This window comes from Parasteatoda tepidariorum, chromosome 6 (genome assembly GCF_043381705.1).
Source record: "Parasteatoda tepidariorum isolate YZ-2023 chromosome 6, CAS_Ptep_4.0, whole genome shotgun sequence".
NCBI classification, from domain to species: domain Eukaryota; kingdom Metazoa; phylum Arthropoda; class Arachnida; order Araneae; family Theridiidae; genus Parasteatoda; species Parasteatoda tepidariorum.
In genome coordinates this window covers 38962864-38984512 of record NC_092209.1, presented here as the reverse complement: position 1 = coordinate 38984512, position 21649 = coordinate 38962864, and the positions used below count along the sequence as shown (strand labels likewise).

The window sequence follows — 21649 nt, the reverse complement described above, 5'->3', positions numbered from 1 at the left end:
TTAGTCTATACATAAAAGGACAAAACACATAGTTAAAAGAAGCTGTTAAGATTATCAAATATGTTTTAAAGATATTCTTATAATCTGACATGGATTAATTTTAAAAATAATTAAATTTAAGATCAATTGAACAAGTAGACGAATTTAAATTTTCTAGTAGACTACCACTAATTTATTTATGATTTAAAACAAGTGATAATGTTAAAAAATTTAAAATGTCTTAGAAAACCACAATCAAATTCCTTAGAAGTAAGTGTTCCTTTATGTTTATGCAAAATTTGATCACAATATGGTAAAAAAAAACTATTAAATAAAAATAATTAACTATTAACTAGAAAAGCCTTTTTTAAACATATTTGCTTTAATTGAGAAAAAAAAAAAAAAAAAACGAAATGATTTATAAATCGATATATAAAACATTCAAGTTTAATTTCTGTATATATTCCTTCATGTTTCTCCAAAAAATATTTCTGATATCTGTTCTTAGAAATCAGGAATATTATATATAGAATTTATATAGAGAGACTTATGAGCATGCAGTTTCTACTTAAAACATGACAAAAATAATAAAAAAATATTATATTTTAAAGATAATTATCTAAGAGAAGTGAGTTTAAGAATAATTGTTAAAAATAATGGTAATAAATAATAATCAAGCTTTAAAAACATTTGAATCATATCAGAATGTGAAAAATATTTACTTCCATGCAAATGACACTATTCTCTAAAATTTGTAATTGACTTTTCCAGAGCAGTAGTTTATATAATTAATATAATAAAACACAGTTTGAGACAAAATCTAAACATTGTAAGAGTTTCATTAAATAGAAAAGAGGAAAGATGACAAGCTCGATTTTTTCTTAGCAGTTTCTTGCTCTTGTTTTAATATCTGTGCTAACAATGATTTCTTTTTCTTTTTTGATAAACTAGGCGTATTACTTACATTTTGAGAAGGACACTGTTTTTTAGTTGAGCTGAGTTTAATTATAGGTGATGGATTTGAAGACAATTTAAGTCCTTTTGTAGGAAATGAAGGAGATTCTTTGTCCATGATTTTCATATCACTGTTTGATATTGATTCAATACTATTCTCATTCTCTGTTGGCCTGAAAAATATAAAATAGTCAACTAAGATAATAGTTTAAAAGTTATTTAACAATTTACTGTTACAAACAACTTATCTCAAAATAGTATATTATTCTTTTGTCCAAATACAAGAGAGGAATTTTTTAACACTGCACTTAAGATTTTTTTTATATTCATAAGTATGAAAATTAGCAACTGAAATGCTAGTTAGAAATAGTCAAATTTAAAAATTAAGTTTTCATTAACGAAAAAAAATCAAACTTTTTTTTATTAGAAATCATGTGTAATTTAAAACTACATATAAAAGTTACAAGTATTGTTAATACAGTTTAAGTACATTAATGGTCCCAAAAATGATTATAATTTGGAATAATCAATTAAAACAAATTAGAAAGAGAAATGTACAATTCAATGCATTCTATTAAAATCTATCTTACTAGTTTTTACTTAGTAAATTAATTGTTAAGTTTGTCAAGAGATGGCGATGCTAGCCAAAAAAATTATGTAAATAATGTTTTCCAAATAACCCTTAACAGCAACAACATAGCATAATCTTACGACTGGCAAATATTTTAGTTGCAATATTCAGTTCAAAAATGCAAATATTTCAGTTAAATGCTGTACCTGACAGCAGAAAAAATAGTTTTTTTCCAATGGTTTTTTCCTTTCAGCTGTGTAATCATTTAAAAGAGCTTTGTAACATATTTTGAAATTTGATAAGAATAAATTATCTTATTACCTAAGTAGAATACAGCAGACAACACATTTTTATTGTGTCTGCTTTTCTTTAATGGATGTTGTATTTTAACATACTTATATCACATTGCTTTATATTCTTTTCAGATAATAGAATTAAAATAATAATTATATTTTTGCTTACATGTTTTTCTTTTGATGACTAATTAGTAGTCCTGCATTTAAATCTCTTTTCACTGGCTTCACTTTTGAAGGCAATAAGTACAAGGAAGTCATTTTTTCTTTAGTCTGAATTTTTCTTTTAAAACATGGGTATTTTGTAGTTTTTTTGCAGCAAAAACAAGTGTATACCTTATAAAAGCAAAATAGTTAAAAAAGCACGAAACATAATAGAATATCACAAAATACTTGAAAATAAAATATAATTATATTATTTAGCTTTTTTAGAATTAAGATAACTTATTTGTGCTTTCAGAAAATTCTTCGAAAAATTTATATCTGAAAAATTATACATGGAAAACAGTTGCAAGTAAAAAGAAGGATTAAATACTAAAATATCTAACTATCACATGAAAAAACTTTTGAAAAGCCTAGAATTTATCCAGGGAATTCCTTCTGATGTTGCAAGATATCATTATGAAAAAATCAAATATTTATAATCATGAATTTATTTTATACATTATAAAATGAAAAAATTATATTAAGAATTTATTTACTCAGAATTTGATGCCTTAGAAATTGATGCTAACAAGATGTGATATTTTACATTCTTAAAGAAGAATACTAATCAGATGCTATACAATAGCAAATCAGTTTAAGGGGTTGCGAGAGAAGGGCACTTCTTGTTTTTCATAAATAACCAGAAATAATTTAGTATTTTTAATTGTTGGAGAAAAAAAGTGGATGTAATATTTTTCGGATTGGTCCGTTGAGGGGGCAGTACATATCAATTCTGCTCTTGTAATATTGAACTTAAAATTGCTTAAGAATGCTAAGAGTTGGCAGGTTTCTCTAAGTAGTGAAAGAAATTAGTCTCTTTAAGAATAAATCCAAATGTATAGTTTAATTTTAAGAGCCACTTGTCATGGTAAGTTGTCATAATTTGTACAGGAAATGAAAAAGACAGCGATAATTTCATGTAAAATCTACTTATGTAAGAAATAAATGTACATTTGTTCAAAAATAAATCAATTCATTAAATAAAAATATCTTTAAATAACTAGAGAAAATTAGTATCTGTCTGAATAAATTTTTTTTCCCCACTAAGGCATTTTGTAGGGATTACTGTTACCTTTGAGGGTATTGACTATCGAGAATGTTAACCGTCATCTAGATACCTCAAGATAAAATCGAGTTAAATTGTCTTATATATTAGTAAATAGGATTTAAATAATTGTACTGGTAGTTACGCTAATGCAAAACTACAAAATTTGCTTACAATTTTAGTACTAGATTCCCTATATTTTAACAACTTCTTCTTTTGATGATTATTTAATTTCCAGGGTTGTTCAGTCTCCCACCTCAGCAACTTTTTAATGTGGTTATTCCTTTTGGCAGCTGGCTGAATCTTAACTTTGTGATTAGTTGGCGACCATAAGCTACCACAATGTTCACAACATTGGTGTTTCTTGATTTCTTTTGTATTTGCTGCAAAAGAAGCATGATAATGAATTACACCAAGTAGTCTAAACAATGCTTATTGACTGGTAAATTATATTTACATTACATTTAACTGGTTTCAAAGAATGGTTATGTTAGATACCAGATCTTAATCCTATGTAACTACAGGATATTTGGAGACATTAATATTTTGGAGTCTAGGACCTGCACTAAACTACACAAAAAATTTGGACTCTCTAAAGCAATCGTTTTGGCAGAAGCAAGATAAATTAAAGACAGGAGTTTTGTGGCCAATTACTAAAAATTTCAAAAAGCATTTGTGCTTCTGCAGTCACTTAGAAACCAATTAAATTCATTTATTAGTAAAAGTCTACTCTTGTTATTATTTGTTACATTTGGCTACTTCAGTTATACTAAAAATTGTTTGTGAGTTTTTATTTGCCGCACCCTGAAAGTAGCATTAAGTCTGTTTAGTAAAATATGAAAATTAAATTTGATATTTCTGTAACATGCTATTTAAAAATATAAGAACAGAACTGTAATTTGTTGTGTGATTTATCCTACAAATGTTGTGTAATTTAAGTTAGCTTTCTTTTACAAATACCCAAGTGTTTTTTTTTGTATTAAAAAAACCCCTTATATTAGATAGTCTAAATAACTAAAAAATAGAATAATTTTGATTCCTCTATCATGAAATTTTACAATTACAAAATTTTAACTTCTTTCATTGTCTAAGTAGACAATAACTAAGTAAAATCAAAACAAACAAGAAGTTAGTCATATTAAGACAATGCTAAATGTTTACAATTACATAAATGAGCTAAGATTTACTATAAAATTACAAAGGAAATATATTTTTAGACAAAATGGAAATTAGATACACATAAGCATTTAAAATAATATATTTGGTACAAAATGTAATTTGATAACTAAGGTACAAGAATGATTAAACTGCTTGTATTCAATGATTTCATTTAATGAGCAACACATGATGTGGAGACTCTTTAATATTTACATAAAAACTGAGAAAGTTATTTAATCCATTATTGATCTTCAAAGCTAGGAATGAGGTTCAACCACTTCTGTTATGTAATGAGCTTTGATCGTTTATATATGTGTGAGGAAAAAACAGGCTGTTCATAACCAATGTTTGTTCCTACATGAAGCAAAGTTCAAGCAAACATTTATGTTCAAGCAGAAAGCTCACTTAGCAATTAACTTTCCTAAGTTACAAAATAATAAGATCATATGTTGTGCATTAGGAGGAGCTTTTCTCTTACAAATACAAATAATACAGAATTAACATCTTTAAGATTCATCATGAAAATATCTAAAACAGTTTAATGTAGTAAAAATTAATAAGTTGGTAGAATTTAATAAATATACTTACACAATGACTTATCTATAATTTTCTTCGAATTAAACCTGGAATAAAAATCAAATATAAGAATGGAGAGTAATAAAATGTTAATTGAATACTTATTACATAAATTATTCACACTTGAACTATAAATAACAATCACAAAAATGTATTCTATTTATGGAACAAATAACACAATTATAGTGTTATTTGTTAACACTATTAAAAGACTTTTTCTGGCACGTATGCTACTGTGAACACACAGCTATATCCAGGGATCTGTCTAGGTTTTTCTGAGAGGTACCTATTTTGTGAAAATTTAGCCATAATTTGTGAAAAATTAAAAAATCAACACAAAAACAAAGTAAAGATATAGATTTATCGTTTCTTAAGGATACAAAAATAAAATTTTAAGAAAACGTATTTTGTGAAACTACCGTTTTTCCTAATGTTGAATTTGTGAAACTACCATTTTTCCTAAAATTGAATTTGTGAAGGTACTGCTAAACGGTAGTAAATTCGGCCTGGACAGACCCCTGATATACCCATAATCTAAAATTTTGGTAACCTTATAATTTTATAATCATTTTGAAGTTTTCTAAAACTCTGTTCAATTTTGCTAGAAAAATTATGTCTGTGTGATGTACAGAAGAATGTTAAATACAAAAATTATATGAGTAGATTGTAAAATCGATGTAAAAAATGCCTTGAAGTTCGAGCTTTATGATTCTAGTTTGCATGATTCTCTGATTATTTTTTTAAAGATTTTTCCCGTCACTGGCCGGTTAGGGTCAAAATCTAGGGGCTATTTTGAGAAAGATAATGATAAGGAGGGCTTTAAAAGCACAGTTATTGCATCATAATTTTTTTTTACACAAATAAAAAAGTTATAAAAATAATAAACAAATTACTTTTTTGAAACAATTACAGGAATTGGCTCGAATTTGTTAATATGCAACTTAAGATGAACATTTTCTTATGTTTACAATTTATTTTTGTCAGTATGCATAAAGATACCATGCTTATTACATAGTCAGAAAAGTGAATTTGTTAATATTCGTAATAGCAGATTAATACATATTCTAGACGAAAATAGTTGGTTATTGCACAAAAACTTATCTATTGTAGATTACACCCAACACGGATGGTTAAATTGTATCTATTTTGTTTACATGAAATAACCATCATTCAAAATCAATCATTTGACTAAGATTCATAAAACTAATTTTGCTTGTAATTAGAACAACAAAGTAATTTTAAAAATATCATAAAATTGTAATATTTAAGAATGCTAATTTTTTTGGTCAGTATAAAAAGAAATAATTAAGTATATATATAAAGATTTATCACATTAACATAAGATTGATTTCACTTAGAACCATTTAAAAATTTTAAATATTTAAAAAATCCCGTTTAATTTAATAAAAGAGAGATATTATGACAGTGGGGCCCCATGATAAAAATAAAATCACTAACATGTAATAACGAGATGCAGCCGCACACGTCAAACTTATTTTACGGCTAATATTACTGAGGTACAGCACATTTTGTCTCTCAATTAGTTGATCTTCAGAGTTCTCCATTTAAAAGCCGATAATTAATGTAATTTTAAAATTCTGTGCTTTTTTAAAATTAGTTGTAAATCAAGAGTTAAAAAAGTGAGAACAGAACAACATGGTTGTGTTTACAAAACAAAGCTTCTGAGTATGGTTGCAGTTATTACGCAATCGGACCTAAAACGAAAAGCACTAAAAACAGGATGCGCCATCTAGTGAAACTTTAGTGTACCTGTAAAAAAAGTTATAGGATTAGTTTTATCAGCAAAAATATTTAACGTAAGTCTTATTATATTAGTGTTAGAATTATTTAAATTTTATTTTACTATTTATACATGTAAATATGTGTTCTAAGTCATGTATCACCATTTCTGAATTTGAAATTTTATTTATTTATCCGAATTTTAGGTAGATTTCCTTTAATGTTTCTTAAAATCTACGAGAGTTGCTTATTTTCTCAAAGACATCCGACAAACATTTGATTTACTAAATAAATGGATTGACTTCATGCACTATTGAGCGATGCCAATTCAAAAAAGAATAATTTAATTTTTTGACTTTTCACTTTTATAGTTGGAATAATCTGAAATGGAAATTGTTCCAGTTCAGTGAACATTACTGAATGTTGAACTTCACTTTCGCATAACCTTGAAAAGGAAAATTGGGACAGCTAGAAAAAAGAAAGTTTAAAAATAATTAAACGTAACTTATATTTTTTGCTAATGTGTTTATTTTTGGTAGAAGTATTTCTCTCATAATAACTGGCGATTTTCTTTTCTTAATGATACAATGTCGAATTATAAATTACAAAATCAGATTTATGGAAGGACAACACAATAATGTATAGAGAGTCAATTAATTTTAGCATTGAGAATAAGAACATAGGAGAATAAATGCAGCTATACTGCACCATATTCAAGATAGTTAGGGTACATAATTCAAATATTATTTTAAACTATGCCAGATGCAGAAGAAGGAAAGAAAGCTGGAAAAGAGAAAAAAAAAATAAAAATAAAATAAAAGTAGAATACATGGAAGACTCCATAAATACATGGAATTAATTGAATGTAAAAGCTAATTAGAAATTTTTAGTATTAATATTGTATGTTTATTTTTCCTTACACTACGGCGTATAGTTTATTATTATTAATTTTTTATTTGTATGATAATAAGTCAGAAGTAGAATAATGAATTTAAAGCTTCAAATAATGTATCTTTTTTTTGTTATTTTAAAGAACCTTTTCTTATTCTCAATTAATTAATATAATATTTGTAGTAGAAAAAAAACCTTTGCACAAGCGTTAAGTGAAATAAAAAACATCAAGTACACACAATGTAATATTACGCACAAAAATAATGTTTCAATTATGAAAACTTCTTAGTTTTTTTCAAATAAAACAAACAAATTGGGAAAGTTTTGGCCATTCAGACAGAATTATGACCCAGTGTGATGCAGAAATGTTACTTCATATTATTTCTAAACTTTTTTTCTCTACAGAAATTTTCTTAAAAATGGGTTTAGTGAGAGAAATGCGGAAAATACACAATGAATAAACTTTTGAGAAATTATATCAATAAAAGAAAAGCAGGATAAGATTCAAAATTTTACGTGAAAATTATAAATATTGAATTTTAAACAGTTTTTGTTGTCTGACATACTAACGATTAATCAAGAAGAGTATCGTATTTTGAATGGAGAATAAGGTATGTATAATCGAATAAAAAAAGTTTAAAATTCAAAATATAAATTTTAAATTTTAAGCATTTTAGCTACGGACCTCTAAATGCCCGTCCAAAATTAAGAAAGAAAAGAAATATATCAAAGAAAAAAATTGCAGATAATTTTTTTTATATATGTATAAAAACTTCGATAAAAGGATCTTAGAAAATTCTACAAAATATGAAAATAAGGCTTTTCGTGTTTCGAAGAAAGGCCCGCAATAAATATTTTTGTTCCAGTGAAACCTTTGTGCAGGCTTGGATGTAGTTGTCTTCCTCCGCTGCCCAGCAGCTTTTGTGGACCCAGCATAAACATACATTAATCGAAATCACCCTTTGCTCTTATCCCGAGAGCAGAGGCTATCGCAACGAAACTGAACAGTACTACTGTTGGACGAAATCCTAGTTGCTTGTTCGGGTTAGAGTCTTAAACGTATAATAAGCTGGCCAGAATTTTTTTTTTTATAACTCTATTAACCAATAAATACGAATTTTTTGAAAACTAGATAACATTAGATAGTTGACATAGTAAAACAATTTTATCATCACAAACACCGTGAATTATTTAATTAGCAACAACACGCTAATATGGGTAAGCTCTTCTTCTTGTCTAGTAAAATGTATTTGAGAGTTTCTCAGCTAGAAAAGAGAACTAATTTCGCCAAAATCGAGTTACTCGATTTTGGAGACCGACTTTAGAGACGATTGATTCGATTCGACCAGGCAGTATAGTAACTGCCTGGTTTTACCCAATTTTCCCCGATATATTTTTTAAATGCTGTTGCAGCCGTTTTAAATTTTTTTACAACAAGTGGTTCTCGCTCTCATGACGCGAAGCCTATTGGGTGAATAAATGCGAAATTTTATAAATTTTTAGAATTTTCGTAAATACATTTAGTTTCATATAATTTTCTTAATTAAAAAAGACACTTTAATGACCGTTTTCTTCAAGATTATGCGATTTTTAAGGGGTTATAAAATATAATATGAAATTTTTTTTTGATGCTGTTACTATTTTAAGAATTATTTTATGTCTAAATTTAAGGCATTTTTATTAATTAGTATAATTCGGTCAGTTCAGCTAAGCAAAAACTATAATACCAAGGGATTTATGATATTTCAGCGTCACGAACTCTTGTGCCAAAAAAAGAGTAAAATGTAAATTTTTTAAATTTTTTTTAAATAGTTTTGGAGTAATTCAATATTTTGTCGGTGAGTTTTTTATAAATTTCATAAAGATAGTGCATTTAAGAAAATAGTTCAAAATGCATGTTTAAGGAAATGGACACAGATCGAATTGGACTTTTTCAACGTTCAACAGTAGTTTTAACAACTAAACCAGGAATAAACTTTCTGGAACATCAAAGAGCGAGTGAAGGGAGAGGGTTCTTGAAATTGAGACAGATTGGGAAAAGGGGGGACGGAAGGAGCAATGAGGGATATCGCACATTTTGATTAAAATTGAGACACACAATTGAAGCTTAGAAATAAAATTTGAAATATGATCTAAGACATTTGTTTTGAACTGTTGAGTTCAAGTTAACATGTCTTATATACTGGGTAATTGGTATTTAATATTTATAGTGGTAGTTGTGCCACATTACTCTCTTTCCAGAATTTTATCTGTGAATGAATTCGATGAACGGATTCCACTAGTTAATTCATGCTGTTTTTTTTCTGTTTTTTTTAGTTTATTGCATTTTGCTTATTATTTATTATTTGCTTATTACGTATTATACCAAAAGCCATTTTTATCGAATCTGAAAATAAATTTGGAAATGGTTCAAATTTAAATACTATCGCATTTTTTGAAATAAGTTATATTTGAATTTTGCTAAGTTTTTAAAATAAATTTTTATATTGAAATAAATTTTAAAGATATGAAAACGATTCTGGCGCGATGTCAGCGAAAATGGTCGTCGGTATAATACGTAAGTACGCAAAAACTTTATCACTTGATCCTTAATCACTTTTACACTTAGTACAACACTTTACATTATCACTATTTTGATCAATTTTCTTCCAGTTGAAAGTGTTTTGTCAACTGCTACACGTAGCTTATACGGCAAAATGTTTTCAGTAAATTAAAAGAAGGTTTCTTCTCAAGGAACTTGTGATTTTTTTAAGCACTTCTAAAATTGAACAGAAATAAACGAGTATTGGTTTTGTTTGAGCATTTGTTATGGTTTTACTTAAATAAAAATAATTATTAAAGATAAAAAATTGGTAACAATATAAATCGAAAAGAAAATAGCACTCATGGCAAAGTGCATGGCTCATAATAGTTTACTTAGCGTTTACCAAATTGGAAGAAATAATCTAATTGAAAGCTAAAAAGTATTTTAATATTTATAAAATTTCCTGAAGAGTCATTAAATTGAATCATTACAAATTTAATTAAACTGTTCAAAATAGTGTATACGGTAAACTCTTGAATATGTATAGAGTTTTGCTAATGATTGATTTAAAAAAATTTGCTACGAAAATAATTTTTTTTTGTAGAATGAAGTAAAAGCAAATGATTAAAATTTTTACTCTAAGGATCAAAATGGGATGCCTGCAAGTGACGTAGTGTGGGTATCTCAATCCTGATTGGTTTTTGAGACGCGGCATTTGTTAACGTTTGCAACTGTTTTTTTCATTTTATTCCGACTAAGCTAAGTCCGTCAAGTATCAATTATCTTAAGTGACACATTCTATCTTCTTTCACAAAGATTTCTATTCTTTCATTATATATTTCTTACTTAACACAAAATAAGAAGTAAAGCATGAAGCCATGCAGAACATAAACTAATTATGCATAAAAGCTACCATGTACACATAGTAAAGTGTTAAATACATCACTGTTACAATAAAATATGCAAACAAATAATGAATATATCGAGAAAGAATATTTCAACAAACTCGATGTGCAATACAGAGCTGTATTTAATTAACTTCACGTTAATTAACATTCTAAATTATGAGAAACTTAACTTTAACACGCCATTTTGCATATAAATGATCAGCTGGTGCCGACGTCATAGTAGGTCACATAAGTGAGTATCTGTGATCGTTTTCTTGAAGTGCAAGTACCCAATTACTTATCATTATCAATTGAATAGGAGATTTAATTTAAAAATAAATCATGTTTTGGAAAAAAAAAACCGTTTTGTGTTTTAAAATCGTTTAAAAATTTGAAAATTCCGCTAAAGCAACATTTAGTATTCAAGAATCTTCGAGAATTTTACTGAAGGTAATTAAAAATATGTGTTTAGCATAACTTCAAAAGAAAAATTCTACCAAAAATATAGAATAAATAATAAATATCCAGAAAAAATTTACCAATTTTCGTTTTTACATGTGGTCGTTTTGTAAAACGTCAGCCTCTTCTTTTTCCCAGAATCTATCGAGTTTTACCAAATTACTGACAAATGTCCTTCAATTTTTTCAGAAATATTTTTTTACGTTTACAAATTGCACATTATTGAACGAAAGCGATACATCTGAATACATTGGTTAAATATATAGTACAACTACAATAACTATAGTCACAAAAATAACTCCTTACTCACACCGAATACGCCAACAATAACGCCTTTTTTTGACAATAAATCTCTCTGCTAAACGAAAAAGTGCCTTATAAATGGTATTTTATTCCATATATCCTACTTTGATTGGCAGGTGCAAAATGGCGCTTTTATGTAACAAAGTGACATTGAGTACTGATTCCTGCTTTTCAGGTGAGGAAAAAGAACGCCTAATTAGAAAAATAATCACTTTTGAGTGTCAAAATGTTTGTTTAGAACTCCCTCTGAACAAAACAAAACGGGTAAAAAAATTCTACAAACCACCCACACTGGCTATAATTTTGGAGACAAGCTCTGTAACACTTCAATTCTACAATCAAAATAGTACTGATTTCATGGTTGGCTGAAAACAATCGTTCACTATGGATACGGGAGAATACAATTTTAATATAGCGGATGATTAGTCTCAAGGATCTTTTTGCTTGTTGTTTGACGTGGGTGAGGGTAATATTACCGAATTGTGTTTTTAAATTTCACCTCATTTCGAATAAAAAAAAATTGGTTGCTGAAAAAAATCTTACAAGGGCGAGGTTATTACGAGGCAAAAAAAAAAAAAAAAAAAAAAGAGAGAAAGATTGTAGCTATTTTTGCCAGTTGTTTTCAATGTCACATTGAATTTTCTCCTCCTGATAATTGTTTTTTACAATATGCTTTAAAATTTGTAGGCCTCTTAGTGTCAAAGTGGAACAAAAAAAGGATTTTGGTGGTAATTTTAGCAAAGTGTTAATGATAACATGTTCACATTCCATTTAACTCAATATGATTTATTTCGAACATTATATTGAATAAAAAAGCGGTTAAGCCTAAAATAGTCCTTAGTGAAAATATTCCTTTAACTTAGTATTTATGTTATCCGCATTTAATTGTTAAAAAATCTTACAAGGGCGAGGTTATTACGAGGTAAAAAGAAGTTTTAAGCCATTTTTTTTTATTTGTTTCAATGTCACATTGAATTTTCTCCTCCTGATAATTTTTTTAATTGTATGCATTAAAATTTGTAGACCTCTTGGTGTAGAAGTGGAACAAAAAAAAATTTTTTTTTTGAAGGTAATTTTAGCAAACGGTGAATGAAAACATGTTTACACTCGATTTAGCTCTATCTGATTCATTACGAACTTATATCGTATAAAAAATAGTTAATCCTTAAATAGTTCTTAGTTAAAATATTCCTTTAATTTTGTATTTTATCTATATCAAACTGATAAAGATATCATAATCAATGAAAGGTAATTAATCCCATTCTTTCGAATTAAAATTTTAGCATCTGTTCTACAACTCTAAGATACATCAGTGAGCCGATTTCGATAACTTTGCCGTTAAATTCTGCATGGAGTTTCTCAATTCTGATTGTTTTGACATTTCATGTGATAAAACTAGCCGCGTTCCAACAAAATGGTTGAATTGTTTTGATGTTTAAAATTAAATGCAATGCATGTTACAATGCAATTTTTTAAAAATAAATCTCACAAAACTAAAAAAAAACCAAACGTCTATGTTTAATTCTTTAGTTATTATTAGAGCCCGGATTTTGATGACCTAAAAAATCCCAATTAATGCCCTTAAAAAGTGCAAAAAATGCCCTTAAAGAGTGATTAAAGAGAGTTGTAAAGGTTTTGATGATGTACACTCACTATTATTCAAGTTAATGAGTAATCCAGATTCTGGATAAAAAGATTACTAAGTTTTTCAATCATTGGAAATGATTTGTAACTTTAGATATTTTTTTAATACAAAATGTTATTCATCTTCGTTAATTTATGATCGACATAGGAAAATACATCAGGAATTCATAAAATGGCTTCAAATTGATGCAGAGCAACGTAAAATGATGAAGGATCCATTTGACTATGAAAGCAAAGGTGAGATAAGTTTTACTTTTATTTTAAACTAGGGGGATTTTAAAAATGCTCGCAATATCGTTTCGCAATCACTTTTGTTTCTTTTTCATGAACCGATTTAAAAACCAAAATTATATATGTTTTAAAAAATTAAAAGATGTTTTATTCCTTTAATACAGTTTTGGTAATAAATTTAATTTTTGATTGACTTTGGGATAAAATTTAAAATTAACGATTTTGCACGATTGCCATTGTAATTTTAGCTTTAAACTTTTTTGAATTTCTTTTTTAATTTTTGGTTATTATTGAAACTTGTTAAAACTTTTGACATTTTAGATTAACTTTCTGCACTATTTAGTAATAGTGTAAATAGCTAAATCATATTATTTTTTGATAGATAATTCCACCTTTTTTAATAGTTAATTCGATAGGTTGACTATATATAGTCAACATAACAATATGTATTCACTATAAGTTGGTATACAGTCTTACGTAAAATATATCAAAAAACCAATATAATTTATTAAAAAACAAACATATCTTACAAAAATTATTATTAACCTCTTAAGGACGGTAAAAAATTTACATTTGTTATATAATGTTGCGTAACAATATAATATCATAGAATTATTTTAGTTTTAGCTTTTAATTTAAAATAGAATTGTTACTTTAAGACTATCACTATTGTTACTTTTCATTTTAATAAAAATATATTAAAAACTTCTGAAATGACAAAACAAGTTAAATATAAATAGTATTAACTGTTGCCCGCGGTTTCGACTTCAACTACTATGATTTCAATTTAAAGCTATTTTCAAGAGATGTACGCGATATTGTCAAAGTTCTAGAGAACTTATTAAATATTGAATTTTAGTATTGATTTAAAACATGTTCGGCAGACACTAAATCTCACAAACCAACATAAGTATGATTTTGGGATAACCTCTCGAGTTATAACTTGAGTATCGTATAATTAATTATCTGCTATTGATCGAAAAAAACAAGTTTTCGATCTAATAATTGGTATGACTGCATCATAGTTTAAAATCTCTACAGCCATTTTAAAAAGGATAAAAAATAAATCAAACTAATTTCATAACTAAGTTTTTATTTCAATAAAAATACAAAATTATTCTAAACAAATACTTAACGTATAACTAATCATTCAACACCATTTATACTATCATTTAAGACTAACTAGCAAAATGTTTCCAAATAAATGCTTAACTAACTATTTGACACTACTTAAATTATTAAGACAACCTAACAAAAGGAATCTAAACAAATACTAGGGGGACCGGAAAGTAATGTCGTTTCGGCGCATTAAATATTCGTTAGTTTTAAAAACCAATTAATTTTTTTCGATCCATTTCGATTCATTTTCGATCCGGTATTGAGAGGTTGTGGCTAACGAGAGTGAATACATTATTGATTAAAAATGAAATCTCGATGACAAATATCAAACGCACCGAAACGACATTACTTTCCGGTCCACCTAATACTTAACGTTGAACTAATTATTTAACACTATTTAAATTATTACTATAGACAACCTCACAAAATGAGTTGTAACAGGTGACTATAGTGTTGCCAATTTAGATACCCGCTCTTTTGGGGGTCTCGTAAGAGAAATAAATCTATAAATAAAAGTTAAAAATAGTTGAAAATAACTTCAACAAATGAATGTTACACATCTCCGTAATCAAATTAGAACAGAATGAAAAATAGTGCTAAATAAGATATGAATAAACAATTTACAAGTATATACCATTTTATTTTATTTTATAACCGTCGTTGAACAGCCGACCCAATTTTATGGGCTTACGACTACTAATGCTCAACTCCGTAACCTTGCAATTTCGAACCCTATCCAGAAGACAAGGGAACTCTTGGATCGAGTATTGGAAGAAATTTGCCTTCATGGAGTACTTTTTGATGGAGCTAACCCGCATTTGCGTTACACGGTGAGGAAGACCACGAGAACCTCCCAAGGTTAGCCTGACGGCAAGGGAACTCTAACCCATGATCAGTCTACCACTGAGGATATTTCACGTCAGCACTGTGATCGGTGCAAGTCGGATGCTTTTCTTTTTCTTTTCTTCTTTTTTTCTTACTTTTCTTTTTTTTTCTCAATTTTTTTTTTTTTTTTTTTTTTTTTTTTTTTTTTTTTTTTTACAGAAACGTGCAACAACCATTTCCACATTTCTACTTCCGACAAATTGGCCCTGTAGATTGAATCGCTACAGGCTTACATCTGTAGATCGAATCGTTACAGGCTTACATCAGTAGATTGAATCGTTACAGGCTTACATCAGTAGATTGAATCGTTACAGGCTTACATCTGTAGATTGAATCGTTACAGGCTTACATCAGTAGTACGAGGGTTAATCAAATAACCATTTCAAACTTTATTTTAAGTAATAATTGTTATTTTTTTGATAAAATTCTGACTTTTAAAAAATAAATAGGACGAATTCATCGGAAAATTTTTAAATTGAAAATATTATAATTAAGTGAAAACAGACATCCATGATATAAAGAATAAATTATGTATTGAAGGAATAGTTAAATTAATAAAAAAGTATTGGAACGTTAAAGATAATTGTTAATTATTAATTATAGATAGATAGGATATTGAAAAATTATTGGTAAGTTATACACATAAATTATTTTACTGTCAGTATTTTTCACGAAAACTTTTACAGTTACAACGACTGTTTCTCTAAGTGTAAAAGTTGCTCGCATTTTTTAAGGATTCGCTTTTTAAGGATCTGACATAAAGTTATATTTTTGGTGGTTTTTTGGCATAAACCTTAGGAGTTGTACGTATATCTTCTATATACGTTACTGTATGATAAGTAAAAAAATAAAATGTTTAAAATAGACTAAATTTACTATTTTTTTTAAATCAAAAACTTTTATTTCACAATGTAAAACAAAAATAATTGCGAAGCATTTAAGCAGAGTTTATGAGAGAATGTCTCTTCTCTTTAGCCCGGGCATTTAAAGGGGTTGGGGGCCAAGCGAGTTTTTCTAGTTTTATAAACTCTCATTTACGTGTAATTAAAATTTGCTCTCTAAAATGACCTTAAAATGATTTAATTACTTTAAAAATAAACTATGCTTAGTATTATTATTTAACAGTTTGATTAAAAAAAGGTAAGAAAAAGAAAGAAGGAAAAAAAAGTTTGTTTTAAATAAAATAAAAATCAGATTTTATTTTTATTTTTCGTTTAAACTATCGTGGTTCTTTTACATCGTTTGAAGCTTGTTCACTCATGTGTAAAGATTATATAAATTAATGTTTTTTATTTAATTCTAATAATAAAGTAACAATTAACACTTTTTTTTTCCAAATCGCAAGTTGCAGTTTTTAGTAAGGAAAAAAAAAAACACTTTACAATTGCTTTAAATTATATGCGGAAGCAACATTTACCTCACGCCTCCATCTCCTAACATTTTGTAGTATAAAATTTAATCTCTCTCATTTACAAAATAGAAGACAATTTGAAAAACAAATAAAACAATGATATATTTATAAAATAATGTCAATGTCAGTTAAAATAATGCCAGTTCAATGAAAATGTGATGAATTATTACAATTATTAAATCGATCGTAATATTGTGAATTCTATAACCTTAATGTGGACCACAAAAAATTGCAGTTTAAAAATTAACTGCAGTTTAATAATTAGAGAAATATTCACATTTAAGGTTACTCCAACCTTAAATATGAATATTTCTCTAATGCTTACTACATTGTTACTTTTTTTAGTATAAAATTCACAAAACAAAAATTGTTTTAAACTACAGATTCCTATTTTAATTTTTTTTAACTCCAAATTTCTTCAATCGAATATATAATGAATTTATTTTTGAATAAACCTAATGTCTAAAAACACATGATATTATCGGTATTTATAATTTCTTAAAACTTTGTTTGCAGATTTGCATTTGGATAATAGTCTCAGAGTGATACCTGATCAATACAAAAATGACGTCAATAAGGTAATTGTAAAATATATATTTTTTGACTGCACTAAACAAGTACACACTTAAAATATTCGTTCTTGTTGAACCATCAAGTTCAGTAAATTGAATGATGTTAATATGTAAGAACAAAAAACGTTAAAACGATTTAAAATATTCATTCTTGTTGAACCATCAAGTTCAGTAAATTGAATAATGTTAATATGTAAGAACAAAAAACATTAAAACGATTTAAAATATTCATTCTTGTTGAACCATCAAGTTCAGTAAATTGAATGATGTTAATATGTAAGAACAAAAAACGTTAAAACGATTTAAAATATTCATTCGTGTTGAACCATCAAGTTCAGTAAATTGAATAATGTTAATATGTAAGAACAAAAAATGTTAAAACGATTTAAAATATTCATTCCTGATGAACCATCAAGTTCAGTAAATTGAATAATGTTGATATGTAAGAACAAAAAACGTTAAAACGATTTAAAATATTCGTTCTTGTTGAACCATTGAGTTTAGTAAATTGACTAATGTTAATATGTAAGAACTGAAAACGATGTAACGATTTAAAGTATTCGTTCATGTTGAATCATTGAGTTTAGTTAAAAGAGTTTTGGTTACATGTAAGAACGGAAAACGATAAAGCTAATTGCTGTGTTGTAAATTTGTTATATTTGCTTCTTTTTTAAAGGCAAATTGAAATTATTTAAAAAACACTAAGAAAATAACTTGTTATTAATTTAAATACCAAATTCATTACAGCTCCCGAAATCGTTTTTTTTTCCGGGGCATTTCCTTGTTGTAATATTTGGTTTTTTTTTTTCAAAAATATTTTCACAATAAAATTTTTTAAATTAACATTTTATGGCAGCATATAATACTTGTAATCTGCTTACATTATGAGTTTTTACTTAAATTATAAACTTCTCTTTTTACGATTAATTTTTCAAGAGTATGGCAAATGGGTCAAGATTCTCCACTAGATGATGGTTTGATCTATTACGAGTGAGGCTTTACTGATAGGTATTAAAATAGTTAAACCTACACAGAAATGTTTAAAGAAATAGTAGATATTATAGGCTATAATTGGATGTTATAGGCTATAATTGGGCCTAAAGAAATATCCATCCAGTTCAAATTAAGTTATGGTTTTGATTTTTTCCATACACAGATCGAAAAATGACTAACTTTAACACTTAATATAACCTATTTACTTTTTTTAAGAAAAGGACCACCTAGAATAACTTGTGATCTAATGATCGGACCTTTACTTTCTAGGTGTTAATTTTAATGGTACGAGGGGGTGGCTTCAGATATTCTACTCAATTAGTGCAAACGATATTTGAAGTTACAAAATCAGATACAGAAATGAATTAATGTACTCCCCCCACCCAGCCCTGGCAGATTCTGATAAATGACCCCAAAATGAGGAGGGTAACCGTAATCTGGGAAATATGGTCCCAATAGTTTGAACAGGAAAGCGGCCCAAAGCCTGGGGCTTTTAATGCTAATTTTATTTTTTTCTGTATTTCGTCATAGCTCAAGAACTTTTTAAGCGAATTGAAAATTTTTTGTACAAAATTATAAAATTCGTTTATATTAAGAAAATTCCATGCCAAGAGCGATTTTTGTTAATATTTATTACTTGTTATTATTTATTATTACTTTATTTAATAATAGTCGAAAAAAATTTGAATTAAAAGATAAGCAATTTTTACATTATTTCAAAGAATGCAATTTTCATGGCAAAGTACAAAATTTAAACAAAATCGGTCGAATAGTTCCTTAGAAACTGAATTGTAAAAAGGATGTGCTTTTAAAATCCGATTTCTCAGGAACTATTTAATTAATTATTAATTTTTTCGACTATTATGAAATAAAGTAATTAAAAATAATAAATGTTTCTAAAGCGTTATTTTTCGAATTGAATTATTTGTGGATAAGCGAATTTTATAATTTTGTACAAAAATTTTCGGCTTTAAATGTTCTCGAAATATGGCATTATGCGCAAAAAATAAAATTAACATTAAAGGGCTCAAACTTTTGACCGCTCTCCTGGTTTAACTGTTGGGACCATATTTCCCAGATTGTGGCAGCTCTCGTAATTTGGTGCCCAAAAATTTTAATCCGTCGGAAAAAAAAGGCATGTTTTACTCAGAGAAAGTACGTTTTTGTCTTTGATTTCATAACTTAAAATATTGTCGGTTAAATATTAAGTAATATGAAATATTTATTAATATACTTAAAATATTGCCCGTTGTAATTTTTGTACATCAACCACTCTAGTAGAGAAATGTGTTATTATAACTTCTGCAGCATTTTGTGTTTTTATTTTAACTAAAAACTATTTTTCAAAAATAAATAAGCTAAAATATCAACCAACTTTTTTGAAAGCTGTTCGTTTAAATTTAATATCCATCCATCCATATATTACATTAATTATTTATTATCGAATGAATTTAAGGAGCTTATATAAAATAACAGAAAAAGTAGTTATTAATATTTTCCTAAATTTTAATTAAATAAATAGATTTTTTATGCCATTGTATTCCAACTCTCAATTCCAAATTCCAACTAAATATATGTATTTGTTTTATAGAACACAAAATGTTACTTCACAAATTATTGTGGTGCAATAAGCCAAACGTAAGTACCTTTTCAAGTTTGACTTATAAGTTAGGAGCTGTAAGTAAATAAACATATGAATTTTCATTGATGACGTCTGATGTAATTTTGAATAAATGTAGCTTATTTTTAAGTAGAAAATTGTAGTTTTAAATTTTATTTCAAATATAATATTTTTTTTTTCAGAAATAAATTTTAAGAAATAAGAAAAAAGCGGATTCATTTAAACTATAAATTTTTTATTCTTAAATTGTTCAATAAACAACAGTTTAAGTATATATTACTGGTTGTTACATCTAACATAGCAAAAGTTATAGTAAAAATGAAACTGAAATATACGTAATTCCGTTACGTTTTAAAACGTTTAAAAATCAACGTTTTTATTCACGTGGTTTTTAAAAAAAAGACAATATTTTCTTTTCTTTTTTAAAACTAAGTCGGGGGCTACATCTTGTACTTGCTTAAGTGCTATAAGCTACTTTTTCTAGCAACTTTCATCAAAAAGTTTCATTTATATTTCTGGAATGTCGAAGAGGTTTCTAAAAACGTTCTATTGAATGCCATATTTTCAATGTTTCTTCGTAGGCTTTTATCAGAAGGCACGCATTATTAATGCTATGTTTTTGATAGATAAAGATGTTACTGAAATATGGAAAAAAAAATTTGTGCTTCATGGGTATTTTCTTTGCTAGTGAATATTTTGATTAATATATTCCCCGTAGTCAAAATTTCTAAATTCTTAAAGTTTCGTAAGAGAAATTTAAATATTTTTTTTTTCAAATTTATTTTTACGACCGATAATGAAAGTCAGTCCTTGAAATTATTTAAATGTTTTACCCACCCAAAATTTATGACGTCAATTGTCTGCGTATTATATGAAAGCTTTAAAAAAATATATATTCCAAGCATTACTTTCCAAGCTTAATTAATTTGTTTGACGTAAAAATCCTGTAAATCCTATTTTATCTCGCAGTTATGCTTCAAATCATTCCAATATTTTAATAGCATGCAGTCATAAAAATAGAAAATTAAACACCCTTGGAAATTTTTGTTATTTTGGTTACGAAACTCTCACTTTCAGGTCCATGGGAGTAGCGTGAGGCGGACACCCTTCCTTTTTTCTGAAAGCTGTTCGTTTAAATTTTATATATATATATATGCACAGTGGTGGCCAAAAGTGTGGACATTTTTTGAAAGTTTCATGTTTTTCAACTTTGTGTGCTTGTAGAATATATTAATTTTCACTTAAATACAAACGTTTATATATCAAATTGAAGGTAATTTAATGTAAAATTTAATAATAAATACAGTATTACAATATCTGAATTTAAAAAAAAGTTATGCAACTAATAGTAAGATCTATCTTAGATTTTTATTTTTTTAAAGTGATACTTACACAACCAATACTTAGTAGGATAACCCTTATTTTTTAAGACAGCTTCACAGCGTCTTTTCATCGAGTGAACGAGTGTTTGGAGTTCATCTTTTGTAATCACATGGTGCCAAGAAACAATTATAGCTTCAATAAGTTGTCTTTTATTGGGTGGACGTTTTTTTCCTACAGGAATTTTCAAACGTCGCCACAAATTTTCA

The 21649-nt window shown here is 27.2% G+C and overlaps 1 protein-coding gene and 1 long non-coding RNA gene across 3 annotated transcripts in view; one reads left to right on the top strand and one right to left on the bottom strand.

Annotated features, from left to right (window-relative positions):
• Positions 1-342: 342 nt before the first annotated feature.
• Positions 343-21649, bottom strand: part of LOC107443264 (UPF0711 protein C18orf21-like) — a 188318-nt gene continuing 167011 nt past the window's right edge. Inside the window, exons 1-5 of one of the 2 annotated variants that reach the window (XM_016057077.4) lie at positions 6239-6469; positions 4793-4827; positions 3221-3429; positions 1967-2133; positions 343-1106 (exon numbers count right to left, since the gene is read on the bottom strand). In XM_016057077.4, coding sequence (XP_015912563.1) covers positions 821-1106; positions 1967-2133; positions 3221-3429; positions 4793-4827; positions 6239-6345 — 804 coding nt within the window. In that variant the 5' untranslated portion in view covers positions 6346-6469 and the 3' untranslated portion in view covers positions 343-820. Of the gene's footprint in view, positions 1107-1966; positions 2134-3220; positions 3430-4792; positions 4828-6238; positions 6470-21649 lie in introns of those variants that run through there. The other variant, XM_071182246.1, reaches the window with a different exon arrangement.
• On the top strand, positions 13376-20077 carry LOC107443260 (uncharacterized). The gene is made up of 3 exons (XR_001583960.3): positions 13376-13465; positions 17391-17452; positions 20031-20077. It is a non-coding gene; the product is annotated as an uncharacterized lncRNA (long non-coding RNA).